This window comes from Lampris incognitus, chromosome 1, assembly GCF_029633865.1.
Source record: "Lampris incognitus isolate fLamInc1 chromosome 1, fLamInc1.hap2, whole genome shotgun sequence".
Lineage (NCBI taxonomy): Eukaryota > Metazoa > Chordata > Actinopteri > Lampriformes > Lampridae > Lampris > Lampris incognitus.
The window spans coordinates 38,204,221-38,224,220 of record NC_079211.1 but is presented as its reverse complement, the minus strand read 5'-3'; the positions used below and the strand labels follow the sequence as shown (position 1 = coordinate 38,224,220).

The window sequence follows — 20,000 nt, the reverse complement described above, 5'->3', positions numbered from 1 at the left end:
AAAATTCTCTCAAAGAACTAAGCATACTCAACCAGTAGTAGAATGTGCAATCTACATATGTCTAACTAAAAAATATTTTGTCAGTTGCAAACCAGAAATGTCCACATTGAACAACAGGAATGAATTGGCCAGCAGTTGCAGACATAGATATAAGCACCTATTTTGTAATTATAAATAAATAATTCCAATAGACAAATACCATTAACCTTGTATGCAACCCCCCTCCTCCCCCTTACTGGACGGTTAGCGATGACATGTTTTTGAATTTTTGAATGTAGGCACCTCCCCCTTCCCCATTGGACATTGTGTGCATGATGTGCATGACGAGGCAGTTCATATGTTCTTTCCCATGTAGCTTTATTGAATGCTGATTATTGCTTATGGCATGAAAGAGGCTTGTACTGTCCATTAAAGAATTTACTTGAATCACTGGATTATGTGTAGAAAATATTAATCTGGTTTCATTTCACTGGATGAGTTATCCTTATAAAAATGAAAATGTATGTGTTGAAAGATTTAGACTCTTATTTGAAAGATAATTTTCAAATCCCTGTTATAAAATGAGGGCTCATTATGCCTTCTACCTGTTGTTCAAAATCAATTTCTGCTCCACCGTCCTTTTCTTTTCCATCTCTCATTGTTGATAATATGGTCACAACAGTGTCGTTAGGACAGTTATGCCCCTTCACCAACTATTGCAGCTGTTGTCTTTAGCATGTTGGAATTAGGAAGTGAAGCTGATCAAGTTGCTCATGATGAGAGGTTCGGTTAAGTTTTCAGAGTGTGTTATGAATCAGATCTAAGCTCAGCATTGTGCCCCTTCATCTTCTCTGTCTTATCGTGCCGTTGTGGTTCTCTGTCTCTCTTCTCCTTCAGCTTGGCAGCGTCAAAAGAAGCTGCGGCGCGTAAAGCTGCCTCTCCGATGCCCCCCTCAGAGTTCCTGGACAAACTCATGGGCAAGGTGTCCGGTTACGATGCCAGAATCAGACCTAACTTTAAAGGTAGGAGTTGCCACCAAGACATAGTCGGATAAAACAGGAATGTAGCCAAACGTCATCTTTGAAAAGACTTGGTAATGCTTTATGTATTGTCTATTTTGTTGACTTGACTAATTTCATTGCTTTTTAAAAGGGTTTAGTCAGGGTTGTTTTTGACCAAAAGGTTTGTACGCGCTTGATTCCTAAAAAAGGACATAAAAAAAAATATTGACATTTAAATGTTATTTTATGCTCTCCTTTTTATGACTACTGTTTAACTGGTATGATGCAGGTTTTTAACCAATGTGAATGTTTTTTTTTGTTTTGTTTTTTTTTTGTTTTTTTTTTTGGTTGTTCTCAATCTGTCGTTTTCTTGTGTTCACCCTTAGCAGTTTGGAACAAAGGTAACTCCACCCATTCTTCAACATCCCAGAGATAGAATGAGGTTGTTTCAGGTGTTTCACCAGAGAACTCTTCTCCCGTTTTCTTCCTCTTCACATAATACCCATTTTAGCTCAAAACAGACTAACATGTAGCTACCATGATACACCCATCATGACATTCTTTCCCAAGGATCTATGAGTTATCATGGTACTAGGTTGGCTACATTCCTTGGTATCCTCACAGTACCCTGAGGGCTTGTTTTGGTGGACAAGGTAATGTGCCTTTCCCGGAAGCGTGCCACTAAGTATGACCATGTTTTGGTAATGGCAATGATAGCGATGACGATGATGATGATGATGATAATGATGATGATGATGTTGATGATAACATGATATTTAGTGACCTCTCCCTGAAGCCCTTATAAAGACACATGTCAGAGGTTTCTTTATAAATATAACCATTCCAGTTTTATTTTAGTCTAGCCAGTTCATGCTATTGGTGAGAACTGGGGCAACCCTCCATATTCATTAGTGTTCATATTTTTTTCAGTCACTGAAAAAGTGATCAAATGAAAAATTCAGAATTTGACAAATTCTGAGTTCAAAATAGACATTATTATTATCACCGTGCAGTCATAGATACAAAATTAGAACGGGCATGTAATTTACCTTTCTAACAACACCAGTTGATTACGCTAAAAATTAATCACGCGAAAGATTACATTTTACATTAAATAACAAGAAACGTGTGGTAAAACATGGATCCTTTTCTGTTGACAGGCATTTTGTTACCATTTAGACCATTTATACTGAGTGTACAAAATATAAGAACCACCTACATTTAATTCCGCCTTCCTACTTCACCAATCTAAATCATATCCATTTTGTCACATATATTCCCTTTTTCTGTGGTCCCTAAATGTATGTCATAACCTAGCCTTTCTCTTTCATCCCTGAGCTAAAATCACAGTGATTTTTTTTTTTTTGGATCTATTTTGCGACATCTTTTGCTGAACTTTTGCCCATAATGCTGGTGATTTTTGGAACTAAAAGCTTATCCTACTTTGAATGACTTTTAATGTTTAATCCCCAACATATAAAGTAAAACATTACTATTAGGGTTTCGCCTCCTGTAGCTCAGTCTTTGTCTCGAGTGTCTTGGAGCTTAAACATGGTTCCTAAAGCTGCCTATCCCCCTTCATTTACATCTATCGCTGAAGCGGATTTAACAGGTGAAATCTACAACGGATCAGAGATTTCAGCCTGAATCCATCTGCTCAGTCTATCTCATGGAGCGGGCAGGTGGTCCTGATATTTCCTACACTCGGTGTAGATGGTACCTTGAGACGCAGTCCTCCTATCGTGTGCCGTCCACTCCTGTTAGCTTGGCCCGTGTTTATTAACCCTGCAACAGAGCACTTTTTCTGCTGAGCCTGTAATGATAGAAACCATTATGGGTAGATCCCCGTAAGTGGGATATCTCACCGTGTGCAGGATAACATGAGGGTGGGGGCGTTTACCGTGACTAACTATGTAATATTAAGCCTGCCATGGCTGCAAAACAACCTAAACCACCCATTCCCTCTTGACCTGTCTCGTCTATCTCTGTCTCGCTATGCTGTTGGCCAAACAGATACTCAGGAACGTTTGCTCTTTCCCAACACCCAACAGCATTTGTCAAGGCTGCTTTGCGAGGTGCTGTTGGTCAACCGTGGAGGAGACCGCTCCTATTTTAAATTGGATTCCTCCAACCAGATTTACTGAGTCCAGCACTCTGTTGACCTTTACAAAACCAGGATTCAAACAGACAGACGTGACATGTATTGGGATTTATAGATTATCAACTGTGGATTGCAATTTGCCATGATGAAATATTAAAATGAATATGAGGGCTCTCAGTTTAGAAGCTAAGCAGAGGAAATTGTTCCTCTGCTTAGAACAGTAGAGGAACCGTAGCTATTATAACATAAAGTTAAAAAGAAAAAAAAACATTTTAATCTGGTGTGGAAAACACAAATAATTTTGATATTTTTTCTAATAATACATCACTTTATGCCTGCATAAGGGCAATCCAGGAAGATAAGCACATCTTTTGTGTAATCTGCTATGCTAATTGTGTGAGTCGTGTGTGGAGGGACCATTGTCAGGGGAGGGGGCCGCTTCAAAATTCGAAATTCCAAGGATTGTCATTGCTGTCAGGTCAACAGAGCAGCGTAGCGTGATATCTCAACTTGTTCATTCATGCAGGTTTTTTTTTTAATTCTTTGATGGTTTCGTTATCATTATTTTCTATTGTCCCCTGCCAGCTAGCGCATTAATCACGTCCATAAAATAAACAGCTCAACAGCCCCGTTCTTTCATAAACTCCGAGGTAAGTCTATTTACATAGCACAAGAGGAACTCAGTCAGGTGGAGAAGGTGAAATGTTGAAATGGAGGGTTGCATTAGAAGGATTAAAAAAAATATATATATATACACACACACACCCCGGAGGGTTAGAAGTGGGAGAGAATATGGACTGTTTAAAATGAATGTGCTAGAACATGGAATGCTGGAACTGCCTCAATAAAGGGATTGTGGAGCCTTCTGGAATGTCGGAATGTTAGACAATTTAAGGCCGGCGGAATGCTTGGTTCTTATGGGAATGCGGAATGTTGTATACTATAGAGCGAATGGCAAGATGAGGCTGGCCTCTCCACCCACTGGGCTCTCGCTGGAGAAGCGCACACTTCATCAAATTACCACCAGCCCTGCTAATTTGGTGGTGCAGCAACAGTGGGGTGATACAGGGGAGGGAGGATATGAGGATTGCCTGAAGCTACGAATGTGCCAGCATGAGAGGAAATTGCACTGATCATGACCGGGGGTCCGCTGTGGGTAAAGCTTCCGATTGATTTAGCAGGTCCCTCCATCGGATAGGGAAAAGCAAATACTTCTGACACATTCAGGGCAAGTCATTTATAATCCATGATCTCATCAGTTCTTTCATTCGTTCTTTCTAGCTTTATTTAATTTCCTTCCTCCTTCCTTCTTTCAGTCCCATTCAGAAACGTCCACATTCGCGCTCACAGTGGTCAAAGTCAAGGTCGTCAGGATAGCTATCGCTCCGCTCCACCCCCTGCTCCCTCCTCTTCACCTCTCCGACCCGGTTGTCCTCTCCCAATCCTCTCCTCCCCCTTTTTCTCTGCATCTAACCCCTCCCCTCCTAAACGCTCCCCCGCATTCCATCCTTGTATACAGATCCCAGTGATATGTGAAACAAATTGGATTCCTTTCACACATGCAGTCAAGCAGGCAGGCAGACAGTTTCTGTGGTCACCGAGCTTGAAGAGTGGGTAGTTCCTCAACTGTGAGGACGGGGAGCGGTAGGGCAAGGCCAAGGCAGCATTACCGCACCACTCTAATCCCCTGGCCCTGGTAATGAATGGCCATTAGCTACTGTAAAATATACTGTAAAAGTCTCCTTTCCCCCTAAGAGAGACACAAGGCGGAAGAGGGAGAGGGAACACCAGAGAGGAGTGTAGCTTGTGTGTGTATCATGTGTCTCTTAGTGTGTATCGCTCACGCAAAGGCACTGAGTATATCTCTCAGCATGTCTCTGCGTATGTTGGTTGTGTATGTTGGTTGTGAGTTGTATGCTTGTGCGAGTGTTTTCCCAGCTCAAAAAATAAGCATGCTTATTTTTGAGCGCTAGTGTGAGAAAAGTGTGTGCTTGTATGCACGTGTTCGACCATGTCCGTGCCCTTATGTGTGCGTCTGTGTGGTTGTCCGTGCATTTGTGTGTGCGTGTGCACATGTCCATGTGTGATCGAGTGATGAGTGTGTGAGTATGTGCATGGTCATGATTGTATTCCTGAGTGTGCTGTTTGTGTGCTTGTGTGCTTGTGTGCAAAGCACCTCAGCATGAATGTTCATGGTCTGTGTGTGTGTGTGTGTGTGTGTGTGTGTGTGTGTGTGTGTGTGTGTGTGTGTGTGTGAGTGTGAGTGTGCTGTGTTTGATGAGTGGTGCACGCCATAGCTGTGACTCCCCTCTCCCTCTACGCCATGACCTTGTCCCTCCTCATCACTCAAGCTGAGGGGCAGTGAGGACGACAACTACCAGCTTCTGGGTTTGAGCTCAAGTAAAACAGGCATCCCTTTAGCCAGCTATCTGCGCTCAATCACCCCCCCCCCCACCTTCAGATCCACACACACACACACACACACACACACACACACATATATTTCCCTCTAGAAAGGAAACGATGGTACAACATGAGTCGCCGACATAAATCTGGGCTCAAATTCACCATACAGAAGAGGCAAGTTTGCAGGTTTCATTCATAGACAACTGAGGAGGTTCATCGGGAGGGGGTAGCTTCAAGGGGGCAATCCCAGGCAGCCTCCACAGCCACACTACCGCACAGAGAACATTCACTCCCGATACAATTCTTTTTTTCCCTCTTTTTAGTCTGCTCTCCCTGGTTGGTGTGACAAAGCTGCCCTGCCACTTCCGAAATCCCAGTGATGATCAGTGTAAAAACCTCTGTTCAAATCCACCACTCTGTCTCTTTGCTACTGAGCGGAATGAGTCCCTCTCTCTCTCTCTCTCTCTCTCTCTCTCTCTCTCTCTCTCTCTCTCTCTCTCTCTCTCTCTCTCTCTCTCTCTCTCTCTCTCTCTCTCTCTCTCTGTCTATTTCTGTCCTTAACGAGGGGACATATGTAAATATACAAAGTACGGCCGTATATTTACAGGTTTGGCTTCTTCCTTTATATCCTCTTTGTCTCTGATGATAATCTTGTTCCTTTAGCCTGTCTCTCTCTGCAGCTGTATTTACTACTATACTATACTATACAACTATACTATACTATACTACTATACTATACTATACTATACATACCTTACTATAATATACTTAGTTCCAGTACAACGACCATACCGTCCCTATCTCTCTGCCTGGCTTGGACGTGCCATGGTGGGACTGTGGTTATTAACTGCTGGAGCCTGATGTTCATTTGGTGTTATCAGCACTTGTTTAATGGATACTTAATGGGATTAATAGGCATAAGGTAATGAGCGTGGGATGGAGGAAAGACTAGAGGGAAAAAGGGAAGGATGGATGGATGCAACGAGAAACTGAGAGAGGGAGGGAGGGAGAGAAAAAGGAAGAGAAGGTAGCACTGCAGACGACAAGAGCTAACCGACTTGACTGGACGCACTGCAAGAGATCCCAAAGAATTGCAGAGCGCTGAAGTGCAGTCCCACGCCCTCGCACTGCATTTACAGGTGGACGCTCACACGGTCCCTGGCTAGCCCTTCTATGTTTCCGTTAAAAAATACAGTCCCTGGAGATACAAATACGCTGCCCTGAAGTAAAAAACTGAAATTGCTCCGGTCTTTTTTTCTTCCCCCTAGAACTATTTTCTAAAGCCTGGAAGATACAAATGTAAATATCCACTTGAGCAAGGGACATCCTTGCACAGAAGAAGGTCCCCCAACTCCTTTAGTATTCTAGGTAATGGAAGTCTTTCTCCTCAGCCAGAGAATTTGTACAGAACGATATTGCACTGAGTGTGGAATTTTAATGTTGTCGCAGAGGTGACTCTCCCTCGAGTTATGACAAAAATATTGATCACGCATCAAAGCATAGCGGGAGTCGGAATGGCAAGGGCATCATAGAGTGGAATATTGAATTGGATAACGGTAGAAGGCAGCCAAATTTATACGAGGGCACTCCAGGCAGACAGGAAGACAAAGCGGTAGTGGCCACATAGAGGCAGACAAACTGAAGAGGAGCAATGATGTTTGAACAGGTACAATGAGCGAAATCTGACAGATTGTGAGAGTGATAGAAAGAGCTATGGGATGAAGTCCATGTCTTTCCAATGCTCAAGAGAGAAATTAACCAACAGCTCACTTCTGCAAAATACATTACTGTCTTTTGAGTCCTTTTATCACAAATTTTCACCAATAGTGCTTTGAATCACCACTGTAAAGACAATTTGCTATTTATAGCCTGTTAAGGAAGTATATTAGAATTTTTTTCTGCTTATCCAAAGATAGAACAAAAGTAGGGACTTAAGAACTTACGTCGCTAAAAATGGGAGGTGAGCAGATTGTTGTTTTTGACCGTCTTCTCCTTCACCATCCCTTTTAGTCAAATGGTGCTTGGCTAATATGTCTGAAAGGAGGAGAGGACGGCTTTACAAAGCCCCCCCCATGTGAAATCCCATCACACCCCTAATTACCCATGTGAAAAAAAGGTTTAAGCTCGCCGTATCAGTCTGAAGGGGTTGACGGGGAGGTTGATGCATAATTGTTTACCGCTGTGACATAATCATTTAGGCAGCGAGCTGGTGCTTTCATACTCAGTCATGGCAGACGTGTCTAATTGCTGGCATTTGGGAAACGATGCATGCAGCCAGCATTTGGCCTGGGACCACACTCCAAATAAAAGAACTCCATTCATCCCCGTGCTCTTTTAAGAAAAGAAAAAAAAGAGCCCAAAACACTTCAATTTACAATATAGTTTCCTTCTTCTCTTATTTATTTTTTTCTGTTATTTGCTATGCCGATACACCCCATGCAAAGCTAGGAGAATTGATTCTGTGCTTGTAATTAGTTCCTCTTATGAGAGCCCCCATGCCAACAAAGCAAAGCCCTGAATCAAAGCTGCAGTGGTTTGAATGCTGGGATCAGAATCTAAGATGTTCGACAGGATCCCTGGCCTCGGGGCTAAGCCCGAGCTTAGTCATGACACAGAGAGAACGTTTTGTGTAGCAAAAGGAGGAAAAATTGCCTTTCGTGGATCCGTGCAGATCATAGAGTTTAAGTCACCTGTCTACAACAGTTCGTGGTCTCAAAGAATACTTTCCATCTATCTCGGAACGATTTCCCCTTTCTTAGCCCTGACAATGACAGATTACAATATTGCCTCCAGACTCCGGCTCTGAGCTGTCGCCATCCTTCACAATGGCAGTTGTCAAGTACAGAAACGCAGGCAGACACCCGGTTTACTTAATCCAATGCAGGTCTGAGGCAAAATAGGACATCTATCAATGCATCTGAGCTTCAAAAAAAAAAAAACCTCCTTCATACGTTGTGATAGGAAATTTCATTGACCTTGTTCATGGTTGAAGGTAATTACAAGAGAATGACTCTTTTCTGTTGGATGGAAATCAATAAGTGGTTAGTCATTTTACAGATTAATTTTACGCCAGTTTGTTCTTAAAGATATGGCTCTGCTGAGGCTTATTGGTAGTATAAGCATTTTATAGGTTGTTTGAAGCTTGCCATGAAGGATGTGCTGATGTTTATTAAGGTCAACTATAGCAGGTACCTGAGGATATTTCGATTGTTGCCATCTGGAAATGTAATTTGTAATTTATTTTAAAATATCTCATTGTGGGCGGCACACTGGTGGAGTGGTTAGCGCGGTCTCCTCACAGCACGAAAGTCCTGGGTTCAAACCCTGGGGTTGTCCAACCTTGGGGGTCATTCCAGCTCGTCCTCTGTGTGGAGTTTGCATGTTCTCCCCGTGCCCGTGTCTGCATGGGTTTCCTCCAGGTGCTCAGGTTTCCTTCCCAAGTCCAAAGACATATAGGTCAGGTGAATCGGCCATACTAAATTGTCCCTAGGTGTGAATGTGTGTGTGTGTGTGGTGTGTGTGGTGTGGGGGGGGGGCTGCCCTGCCCTGCCCTGCCCGTGTGTGTGTGTGTGGGGGGGCTGCCCTGCCCTGCCCTGCCCTGTGATGGACTGGCGGCCTGTTCACGGTGTCTGCCCTGCCCTGCCCGTGGGGGGGGGGCTGCCCTGCCCTGCCCTGCCCTGTCCTGCCCTGTGATGGACTGACGGCCTGTTCAGGGTGTCTGCCCGCCTGCCGCCCAATGACTGCTGGGATAGACTCCAGCATACCGTGACCTTGCATAGGATAAGCAGCTTGGATAATGGGTGGATGGATGGACATCATTGTGAGTTCCTTAACACAGTGATAAAAGGTGTGTGATGGGACCATTGGTTTATAATTGGGTGACTGTGTTAAAGAAAAAAACCTATGTCCTTGTCTTGGCCTTGTCTTAAATGTCCTCGATGAATCTGACAAAACCAAGCCAGAATATATTTTTTTTAATGACAGCACCATTCTGCACCAGCAGCACTTACAGCCTGTGGAAAAGTAAAGTTTTCTGAATTGACTTGGAGGGGGGGAGGTAAATTGCCCCTGTAAAACTATGGATTGCTGAATGTCAGTTTGCAAGTCTTCGACATTAGCAATTCGGCATTTTTCTGTTATGAGTCATCACCTCCACAGAGGAAAAACTTCAATTCCACTGGTATAACTCAAAATATAGGAGCCATTTCAAGGAGGTAGGAGATTTAATTTTTCCGAAGTTTTTTTTTTTTTTTTATTCCATTGGGGTACAGCTCCATTTCCACATAATGGCATTGAATTATGCCGCCCATTTGAAGAGAGAAGTAGATGAATTTTTATTTCCAGTTATTTGAGAATCTTTATGAACCCCATTTCATCGGAGTTAAGGTTTTAGCTCCAGTTGGTCAGACTATCAGACTATATGCTGTCCATTTAAATGTGGGTGGTATTTGAGAATAGGAAAAAAGAATCAGTTTGTCTATGTTTAGGACATCAGCTAATCTGGAAAATGGTACATCGCCAATCAGTTGCCAAAACAAACAAACAAACAAACAAATAAACAAACAAAAAATGTGTAATTTCCTCAAAGATCAGATAATGTGAAATCAAATCGAAGCCAGTTTGACATGTAGTCTTTGCATTCTCTCCCTCCTCCATAGCCTCCCTCCTCTCTCTCTCTCGCTCTCTCTGGCGTGTTGCATCTCCTTTAGTGCATTTTGCTAGTCTACCTCTGGCTCCCTTTTACAGAACTGCATTTGCAACCCCCCCCCCCCTTCCTCATTATCTCTCTCCCACCTCCTGCTCCTCCTCTTTCTCCTCTTCCTCTTTTAATCTCAGTGCATCGCCTTCTCTCTCCTGCCCGCTACCGGTATGGCACTCGACTGTTACTCCACAAACTCGCGCATCCCCCCCTCCCCCGCTCTTGCCATTACAGTATGTTAGTCTGTCTTACCCCCCCACCCACCACCCCCCACCCCTGGACTGCCACACACTCACCCCCAGCTGAGTGTTGGCAGCAGTGTGAAACCTTAGATAACAGAGCCTTGCTGTCTTGTTCGCTCCTTGATATACAAAATGGTTGTTTTCCTTAATGAGGAGAAACAACGTGCAGTTGGTAACGTGTTGTTAGAATATGCTGTGTTTAATTCTGATCTTTTTTTTATTAGACCCACAAGGCTCCAAAAATGAAGCTACTCACAAGAAAGGTACTTTTCCTTCTTTCCCCCCCTTGGTTTTATTTTTGTGACCTCTCTCTTTCTTTCTTTCTTCCCCAGCCATGGGTTTGTGTTTGTCAGCTCTTGCAATGACGAGGCATTGTCCAAGTGTCAGTTGTTCATGACAGCGACAGGATCACCGGTGACAAACATAAAGAGATCTTGGTTGGACTGTAGAGTGACACAGCAGGTCCATACGCAGTGCTTGAACTCTGTGTTGCAATGTGTTACTACTGTATGTAGATGATGTCAATGCAACGTGTCCGACTTTCACTTTTCTAGAAACTGCCAGAGAACATCTGGCAACAGGAGCAAATAAAGCACACAAAAAAAACACAACCCCAAAACAAAAAATAAACAAACAAACAAATACCCACATTCATGCCACATCAGTGAACTTGCAAGCTTTATGCCCACATAAGGTTGACAACAGATATTTGCCCTTATTACCAAGCAGAGTGATTTCATTAGGAGGAAATGGAAAAAGAAAACCACTTAACAAAGCCATAATAAGTGTTCATTTGTAAAACACAGATCAAGCAGGGTGTCCGGCTGGCGTGACCCAAGTCGGAGATCGCCGGTTTGAATCCCCGTGTTACCTCCGGCTTGGCCGAGCGTCCCTACAGACACAACTGGCCGTGTCTGCGGGTGGGAAGCCGGATGTGGGTATGTGTCCTGGTCGCTGCACTAGGGCCTCCTCTCGTTGGTCGGGGCGCCTGTTCGGGGGGGAGGGGGAACTGGGGGGAATAGTGTGATCCTCCCACGTGCTGGTGAAACTCCTCACTGTCAGGTGAAAAGAAGCAGCTGGCAACTCCACATGTATCGCAGGAGGCATGTGTGAGTCTGCAACCCTCCCCGGATCGGCAGAGAGGGTGGAGCAGTGACCGGGATGGCTCGGAGGAGCGGGGTAATTGGCCGGATATATAACTGGGGAGAAATAGGGAGAACATTTAAAAATAAATAAATAAATAATACAGATCAAGCCATTTACACTGGGTTTAGGTTTACGTGTTATCTTAGTTCTCAGTTATTTCATCTAAGCAAAATTTGTTTTTTCTTTCACATTAGGAACTAGTTTTTTTATTCATACACTGCAAATGTTAAAGAAAATGCTTCTTTTCTACCTTTTCTTGTGTGTAACCTTTGACATGTGTAGGAGACGTGGAGAATGGAGCCTCTGACTCCATCCCATTACCTTGACATGCTAATGCTCAGTAACCTAACGTGCCCAGTTTTACACTAGACCCCATCACTTGTAACTAATGTGTATGTGGCCTTAATTTGGTGGCATGAAGTGGAAGCTGTTGTAGGAATCCTCCCACCCTGCTTTCTATCCTACAGTTAGTGGTGCACTATTTTCCAAACAATTACTGTCGATGGTACAGCGACAACAGGCGGGACACTGTTTTACTGTTTATCGTTGTTGTTTTGGTTGTTCTATTTTGTTTTACCATTGTAAATGTGCAAAAGAGTAAGATTTATATGTATATATATATATATATATATATATATATGGAGTGTCAAAAAATTGTTCAGTGCATAACTGGCTTACAGAGATTAAAATAAATAAGTAAATAAATGAATGAATGGATAGACAGCTGAATAAATAAAGGCAGGACAAGGGCAGGACAAAGGCTACAACGGCGGGACTGCAGATATGATCCCATTGTGGATGATTACTCTGGGTGACTAATGCTATTGCAAGTGGCTCCATTCATTTGCAGACTAAAGACCTCAATTAGCTCCGGAGCTTACTGTGCTGGCCACTACTGTCAGCTTCACAGGACACAGAGTATATTAGCAAGCAGCAACCTGCCCGCCTGCTCTCTGGCTGCGGCGCCGCATACCTTAACCAGCGGCCTGGTCCAGTTAAAAAAAAAAAGAAGAAGCGTGGCAGCAGAAAGAAAAACAATCATTTTCGTGTTAAAAATTACAACAGAAGAGCATTACGTCGAGCATCAAAAGTTGAAAGATCTGCAAATAAGAAATGTCTCTTCTGCATCAAATTAAAGCAGTTGTAATATTAAAATAATCTAGTTGTGGAGACCTGCATCAATCAATGACAGCAACAGCAACATCTAAATCATATGCTGTTTTTTTTTCAGATATTGCTTTTTTTAATCGGCCAACAGCGCTGTCTTATTGATGCGAGTGGAAATATATGAAAATGTTATAAAACTTGTGAGCTATGTGAATGCTTTATACTTTATGTTACTTTTTTTATTGGGTAATGGTGTGACATTAGCTGTGGAATAGTTTAGAAATATTGCTGTGTTGTTTCTAAAAAGTATGGATTTATTTATGTTGGCATTGTCATCCATATTATGCATAATGACAGAGTGTGTGTGTGTGTGTGTGTGTGTTTAAAGTGCATCTGTCATAGGTGTGTGTTAATCTCTAAGTTTGTGCAACGCATGCATTCACACACACACACACACACACACACACACACACACACACACACACACACACTGCTGCTTGAATATTCAGTGTGTATTTGTATGTTTATGTGAGATCTCATTCAAGTAAAACTTCTGGGTGCATATGTGCTGTGAGTACGTTTACTCATCCATGTGTCCGTGTGTCTGTTGTTTGCATGTGTGTGTGTGTGTGTGTGTGTGTGTGTGCACCCATGCATATACACCTATCCGGCAGCACAGTAAGTGTCTGACATGCACATCATCAGAGTGGATGGCAAGCTGCAAACTAAGGCTCATTGATTTCTTTTCTTCTGATCTACTCTGCCTACTTCACTTGTCCCTCTCTATCTGAAAGCGATAGGAGTTTTCTTCTTCTCTTTAATCCTGTGTTACATTAAACACCGTCAATGGGACACTTTTGGCCTCATTTATGTGTCATGATGGCCATTGATTGTGTGCGCATTGGCTCTTTAAAATTGCGTGGACACTGGGAAAGTGGTGTGCACACTCGTCCGCTTTTAATCTGCCGAGTCTGTCAACGTTAGACTTGACAGGTAGAAACCTCCGTTTTGCAGCAGCGGTGGAGAAAAAGGAGAGGAGATAGGAGAGGAAAAGGATGACAATGAGAGAAGAGGGAGGAAGTGATATACAAGGAAGGAAAAAGAGAAGATTGGAAATGGAAAGGATATAAGTTAAAGACAATACAAGGAGAAGAATTGGTCTGTAGCAAATTTTCAGCAGACTAGAAATGGATAGGAACATAAAAAAAAAAAACACACACACAATTCATACCTGGCAGAGAAAGAGAACTGTCATTACAGTGTGGGAAGAGGAAAGGGAAAGGGGGGGGGGGAAAGGAGAGAAAAGAAAAGGAGAGTTGTAGAGGGAAGGTAGGAGGAGAAAAAGATGATGAATATGAACACAAACACAGCAGATGCTTGGCAGAGGAAGAGAAGCATCACTGTGGTATGAGAGGAGGACACGGAGGAGACCCCAGTCGGCAGGTCAGGGCCTGAAGCCGCTGCACAGCCAGCGCTGGCAGCACTGCCCTCCTGATTAGAGGCCCTACTCTTCTTCTATTATGGGATGTTCAGCACATATTACGCACGACTCACCTCCTCGCACCACCGCTTTATGCAGATTAATGCTAGGCCGACGGATATTTGTCTGCGAACAGACTCCGGGCTCTGTTCCCCTCACTGCCGTGCAAGAGGCCAGGGGATTCAATCTGTCTCTGTAGATTTATGCTTGTTTCAGAGCGTACAGATGCATCACATGATTGCAAAGCACTTAAAGTACTTACTGTAAATGTAATGCTATAGTATCGCTGCATCAGGTTGAAGCACATTATATTGTAGGCTTGTTTTTTTTTTTGTGAGCAAAAATCCACCCCTTTGTAGATTTATGCTCATCCATGTGTCAGAGAGTGTGACCGTGTAATCTGTTTGTGCAGCGCATAGTGCTGTTTGCTTTGGCGTGCAGGTGGGGGGGGGGGGGACGCATAAAGTTGACTCTGTGCAGGACTGTCCCTCGGTAAGAAAGCCCAGCTTTATGTAATTCCTTGCGTCTGCAAGCACCAAATGTCCTTAAACAAAGTCTTAATTCCCTGCTAGCTCCAGCGGTGGTGCCCTGTTTTAGTTAAGATATTCTTACAATAGTAAGATATTCTTTGGGGATAGATTTTTTTTTCATTATTATTATTTCTATGTATTCTTAAACATTTCCTTAGTGATGTGTTGTTGTGTCCCTTTTGAGAATGTTTGGGAGTTTCTGAGTTCAACGTCTTTCTAGCTCTTTAGTTAATCCTGTGATTTAAATCTCTACAGGAGGAAAATGAAAAGAGGCAGGCAAAAAAACAAAAACAAAAAGTTTCCCTGGGATTATGGAAACGTTCCTAAAATACAACTCGCATGTAAAAAGAAAAAGAACTAACTAGACGCGGCTTCAAAGGGTACAGATTCATAACTTGTCTACATAGTAGTGTTTTAAAAGTCAAGCCATAGTCTAGCTATTGCATGTTAGGTGGCATGTTTTTTTTAAATTAAATCTAATTACGAAAGTTAAACTTCAATATTCGTAAATCCTCACCTCAGATTTTATGCTGTCTTCGTCCTGTTGATGCAGATGTTGTGATGCTGCATTTCTTAAGCCTTGACTTAAGTTTGCGTGGCACTGCTGGACTCTTCAGTCAGCATCATCAGGACTTGGGACAACGAAGCAGGCGCGCGGGAAGATGTCTTAAGTAGGGGGGCTGCCAACTAAAACGGAAAGTATTATGGCGAGCCGGCGTGGGATAATGGGCCGAGAGGCAGAGATCCCCTTTTAATCGCAACTTTCGTGCCCCATACACCGCACGACCCCGGGAGTGCTCTTTTATTCACACCGGCCAGAACGGACCAGAACTGACAACAACGTAACGAGTTCCGTCCCCGCCCCATGTCCCAGTCACGGTTCTAGAGTCAGTTAGTCAGTAAACGGTTTCGTACTTACTCTGAGTCGAAGCCCCAAAACAACAAAACAAGAATAACCACAACATCAACACCACATCATTAAAACACAACGTATTCGCAGTCCCATCAGCTATTGCGCTCCCGCAGCGCAGAACCGCCGATAGCCAGAGCGACCGCCTCCCCCGGTCGCTACAGTATGACGTCATTGGTTTTTGGAAGGCGCGTGTGTAGCGGATTTGGAATGGCGTGTGTACTCACTTTATTATTTAAAAAGGAACATTCCACACAGCCCTAGCCCACCGTTTAAAATAAAGGTATGTTTTTTTTTTTTTTGCATTTGTTCATTAGGAAAAGCTAGGCATACTGTTAGGTTACACAGCCGCTTGCCACTACTGAGGGGGCTGCACCCACCACTAGGTGAAGCGCCAGCCCCCACCTCTCCCCTCCCCTCCGCTCCCGCGCTAATGCCATGAAGACGCCCTGCATCTAATCCCATTCAATCAACTCACACAGCTACACTTTCTGAAATGCTTACGGTGCACTTTTATTTATCTTTTTTTAATGTTTTTACATTCTAATGAGCGTTGTCTCTCACTGTGACCGTAAAAGCAAGACTGGTTTCATTGATTAACTCCTGCGTTATAGATATGATAGATTGGCAGATCCCCCCCCCCTCATAATTATTATCCTGACCACCCTTTTTCAGCTAAATACATCATTTATTTAACCAATGCAGTGTTAAAGCTGTATTATCCACGACGAGTGTTTGAAATGATGCTACCTGCTCTTTAAATGAAGCCGGTGACTGGGAAGCCACCATTTACATCCAATCCAATCAGAGACATGAAATGAGAAGCGTTTAGGTCAGCAGATGGTCTCCATCCTCTGAACACTCAGCTACACATTCCAAGTAGTGTACTTTCTGCCATCCATACTGCAGGTCACACCAATCTATAATCTAGTCAAGCAAATAAATTAGTGAATATAATTCAGAAATGTTAAATCCTGAGAAACTAATATTAATTTTAATAAAACTGATCTAGACAAGAAAAAAATGCGATCTGAAAATGTGAATATTGAATACGAAAATGAGCTTTTTAAAGTACTCTTCTCATTTTCATGAAGGATAGATAAATTGATGGATAGATACACACACACACACACACACACACACACACACACACACACACACACACACACACACACATACACACACAAGAATGATAAAGGATGTCATCATTTAACTATATTTCATTGTACAGTTAAGAGATTGTTAGGAGATACTTTGTAAATTATAATGACTGCTGCAGCTGTGGCACATAACTATAACTATCACACATAAATATCTATCTTTGCAAGTTCTCTAAGATCATGTTTTAACTATCTAAAGGAGAAAAAAGGTGCATGTGGTGTGAGATACTCTGTTACCAACGGAGTTTCTCTGTGCAGAAATAAGGTGGATGCTCCACTAACATCAGGGAAATGACACTTGATTAAAGAAATTACCAGACAGGCTGAATTAGGTTAGGTTATTAGCAGATTTCACGCAAAAGAGTTTCAGGAACTTACCGACTCAGATGGATAGTTTCTGCAATGTAGGATCATAAATAATCCATTCTACCTTTTTATCCTCAGCTCTTATTCCCACTCTAGGCCCTCCTCTGTCATCTATGATCATTTTAGGGTCACAGGATTATGTTGTTACATCTACTGACATGGCAATGCATCTATTGTCAGGGCTCTAACTCCTGGCCTCAATACTAGTGGTACTTGTAATGTTTGCATTGTAGGAATAAAAGTTTACTCTACTCTAGCGCTCATTATAAATTTCTACTACACGAGTAACAGATGAATACTTAAAACAGAAATAAAGTGGACATGTGTGTATGTGTGTGTTAGATTAATTGACAGCAGGGGGGAAAAATTATTGAACAGAAATGTTCAGTTATGATAGCAATGGTTTGAACTAACGAAACTCACAGGAAAAAATGTTGTATGATGCTGGCGCTTCTGCTAACAATTGCGTATTTTTAGTTTATTATTTTGCACTTTCTGAAACGTGGAGAAAGGTAGCTTCATTAGGCCCGGCGATACTGCATCAATCCTTTGGGTTGTTGTTTACAGGTCAATCCTCGAATGTCAGAGCATTTAGGTGATCCATTATGTCGATACCTTACTGGCTGAGCAGCCCGCCACTCAAGCCAACTCTGACCAGACTCTAGAGAGGGCCGAAGCTGGATTGCATGGCTCAGTTGATTGCTTTGTGTGTCTGTGTTCGGTGTTTGTGTGTACACATGCACACACACACACACACACACACACACACACACACACACACACACACACACACTACATATATATATATATATAGTGTGTGTGTGTGTGTGTGTGAGGAGGGGTGGAGTTTCTTCTCATGTGTGTGTGTGAGCGTGTGTGTGAAGCATAGAGCATAGCCTCAGCTCCTCTAATCTCACATACCTATCTATCTACCTCTCAAGATGATTAAAAGCATTGAGCTAACAGTGGAGCATCACGACACACAGACTGGAGCCGATAAATCATGCACTGATTTATCAGACAGATGATGGTCACACACACACGTGAAGAAACAAACAAACAAACACACATACACAGGAATGATGCAGCATATGCAAAAAAGGCAATATTCGGTAAGGCACATGAACACAAACACGCACCAAAGCAAGAAGGGTCAGGTAAATACTGCTGCTCATGAAAGCACGCACACAGGGCCCAGTCTTCTCGCAAATTGTATGCAAACAAAGACACACAACAAACAAACTACACAACAAATAAACTATACTCCCATCTTTCCCCTCCTCACAGCTACACACTCACAAACATCCACTCAAAGGCACACACAAACCAAATGTGCTATGGCACAATCCATCCCTCCTCAAACAAGCAAACACACACAATACTACACCACATCCCCAACCCACGCACAGAAATATAGCCTAGACATTACACTGTCTCTTCCTACACCACTCTCTCTCTCTCTCTCTCTCTCTCTCTCTCTCTCTCTCTCTCTCTCTCTCTCTCTCTCTCTCTCTCTCTCTCTCTCTCTCTCTCTCTCTCTCTCTCTCTCTCTCTCTCGCTTAAATACACGCACACACAGACACACGAACAGCCTCCACCTTGCGGGGGGCTCCGAGTACGTTTGAGTAATCCACTGGAATAATGCCTCCATCAACTCTTCTCCATCTCTGTGTCGGTGCCATAGACCTGCTATTGATTTATTTCCTCTGCAGTCCACTGGGCGGCAAGCTGTCATGTCCTCCGATCAGTCAAACGCTGGTCTGACTGACTGGCTGGCTGATCGGTTGCTTAGCCCTGCCTGGCTTTCTCTGATATTGCATTTTGGCCCGCCATTATTCAAGGCAGGTGGGTCAAGAAGAATGTCACTGGACTTCTTCCAGGGAGTCATGCGATGTTTATGGAATTACCGAAAAAAAAATAATTTAAAAGAGTAGATTTTAAAATCAATCAGGTTTTACTTTTCTTTTCTTTTTTTTGTGGTAATTTGCATTCTTGTAACGGTAAGAAAAGGGTAAGGAAGGTAAAATTGAAGTGCACGTGTACACGCACACGCACACACACACACACACACACACACACAGTCTCAGCTAATTTCAAACCAAGTTTCCTCCATCTTTTTCTCGGCCTGTGTCTGAGTTTGAATACATTTCATCTAATATGGAACCTTTAAAGTCTTCTGGTAGAGGTACAAAAAGAGAAAACAGACAGAAAGGTGGGAGGAGAGCAGGAGAGTGAAAACAAGAAAGAGGAAAATACGAATTGGATGATAAAGGGCCAGGAAACAGGAGAAAGGTGGGAGGGAGAGAGAGAAAGAAAGTCGAGAAGTGAAGAGGCAAAGAGAGAGAGAGAGAGAGAGAGAGAGAGAGAGAGAGAGAGAGAGAGAGAGAGGAGAGAGAGAGAGAGGAGAGAGAGAGAGAGAGAGAGAGAAATGTATAATAATGACTTCTCCCTCCCTCCTGCCCCCGCCTGAAAGCCTTCCTCAGTGGAAGGAAAATTAAGACCCCCCCCCCTTTAAGTTCACTTTGTGGGAGAGGCAATGATGGATGGCAAAATATGTTGGAGGGAGAAGTCACCATTCCTCATCTCGCCGTACCAATTAAAATGTGACATAAAGTTGTTTTCTTCCTGTTTTTTTCTTCTTTTTTTGTTTTCCCTTTTCACTGATCAACCCCGTTCTTTATTTTCTGGTAAAGTTAAAACCTGGGGGGGGCTTATCGTTCTATAGGGTAGCATGGCCGTTCCACACCGCACTCGTTTTCATGCAAACCAGTAATGAGAGCACATCTCCGTAATTGAGAGGAATAATGCGGAGAAGAAAGGACTATGTCATCTGCATAGCGGTGGAGGAAGAAACAAACAAACAAACAAACAAG

At 43.1% G+C, this 20,000-nt stretch overlaps 1 protein-coding gene across 1 annotated transcript in view; it reads left to right on the top strand.

Annotated features, from left to right (window-relative positions):
* The window catches only part of glra1 (glycine receptor, alpha 1), a 131,950-nt gene that overhangs the window by 29,759 nt on the left and 82,191 nt on the right, over positions 1 to 20,000 (top strand). The window contains exons 2-4 of the mRNA XM_056285282.1: positions 877 to 1,001; positions 1,370 to 1,381; positions 10,653 to 10,691. Coding sequence (XP_056141257.1) covers positions 877 to 1,001; positions 1,370 to 1,381; positions 10,653 to 10,691 — 176 coding nt within the window. The remainder of the gene's footprint in view (positions 1 to 876; positions 1,002 to 1,369; positions 1,382 to 10,652; positions 10,692 to 20,000) is intronic.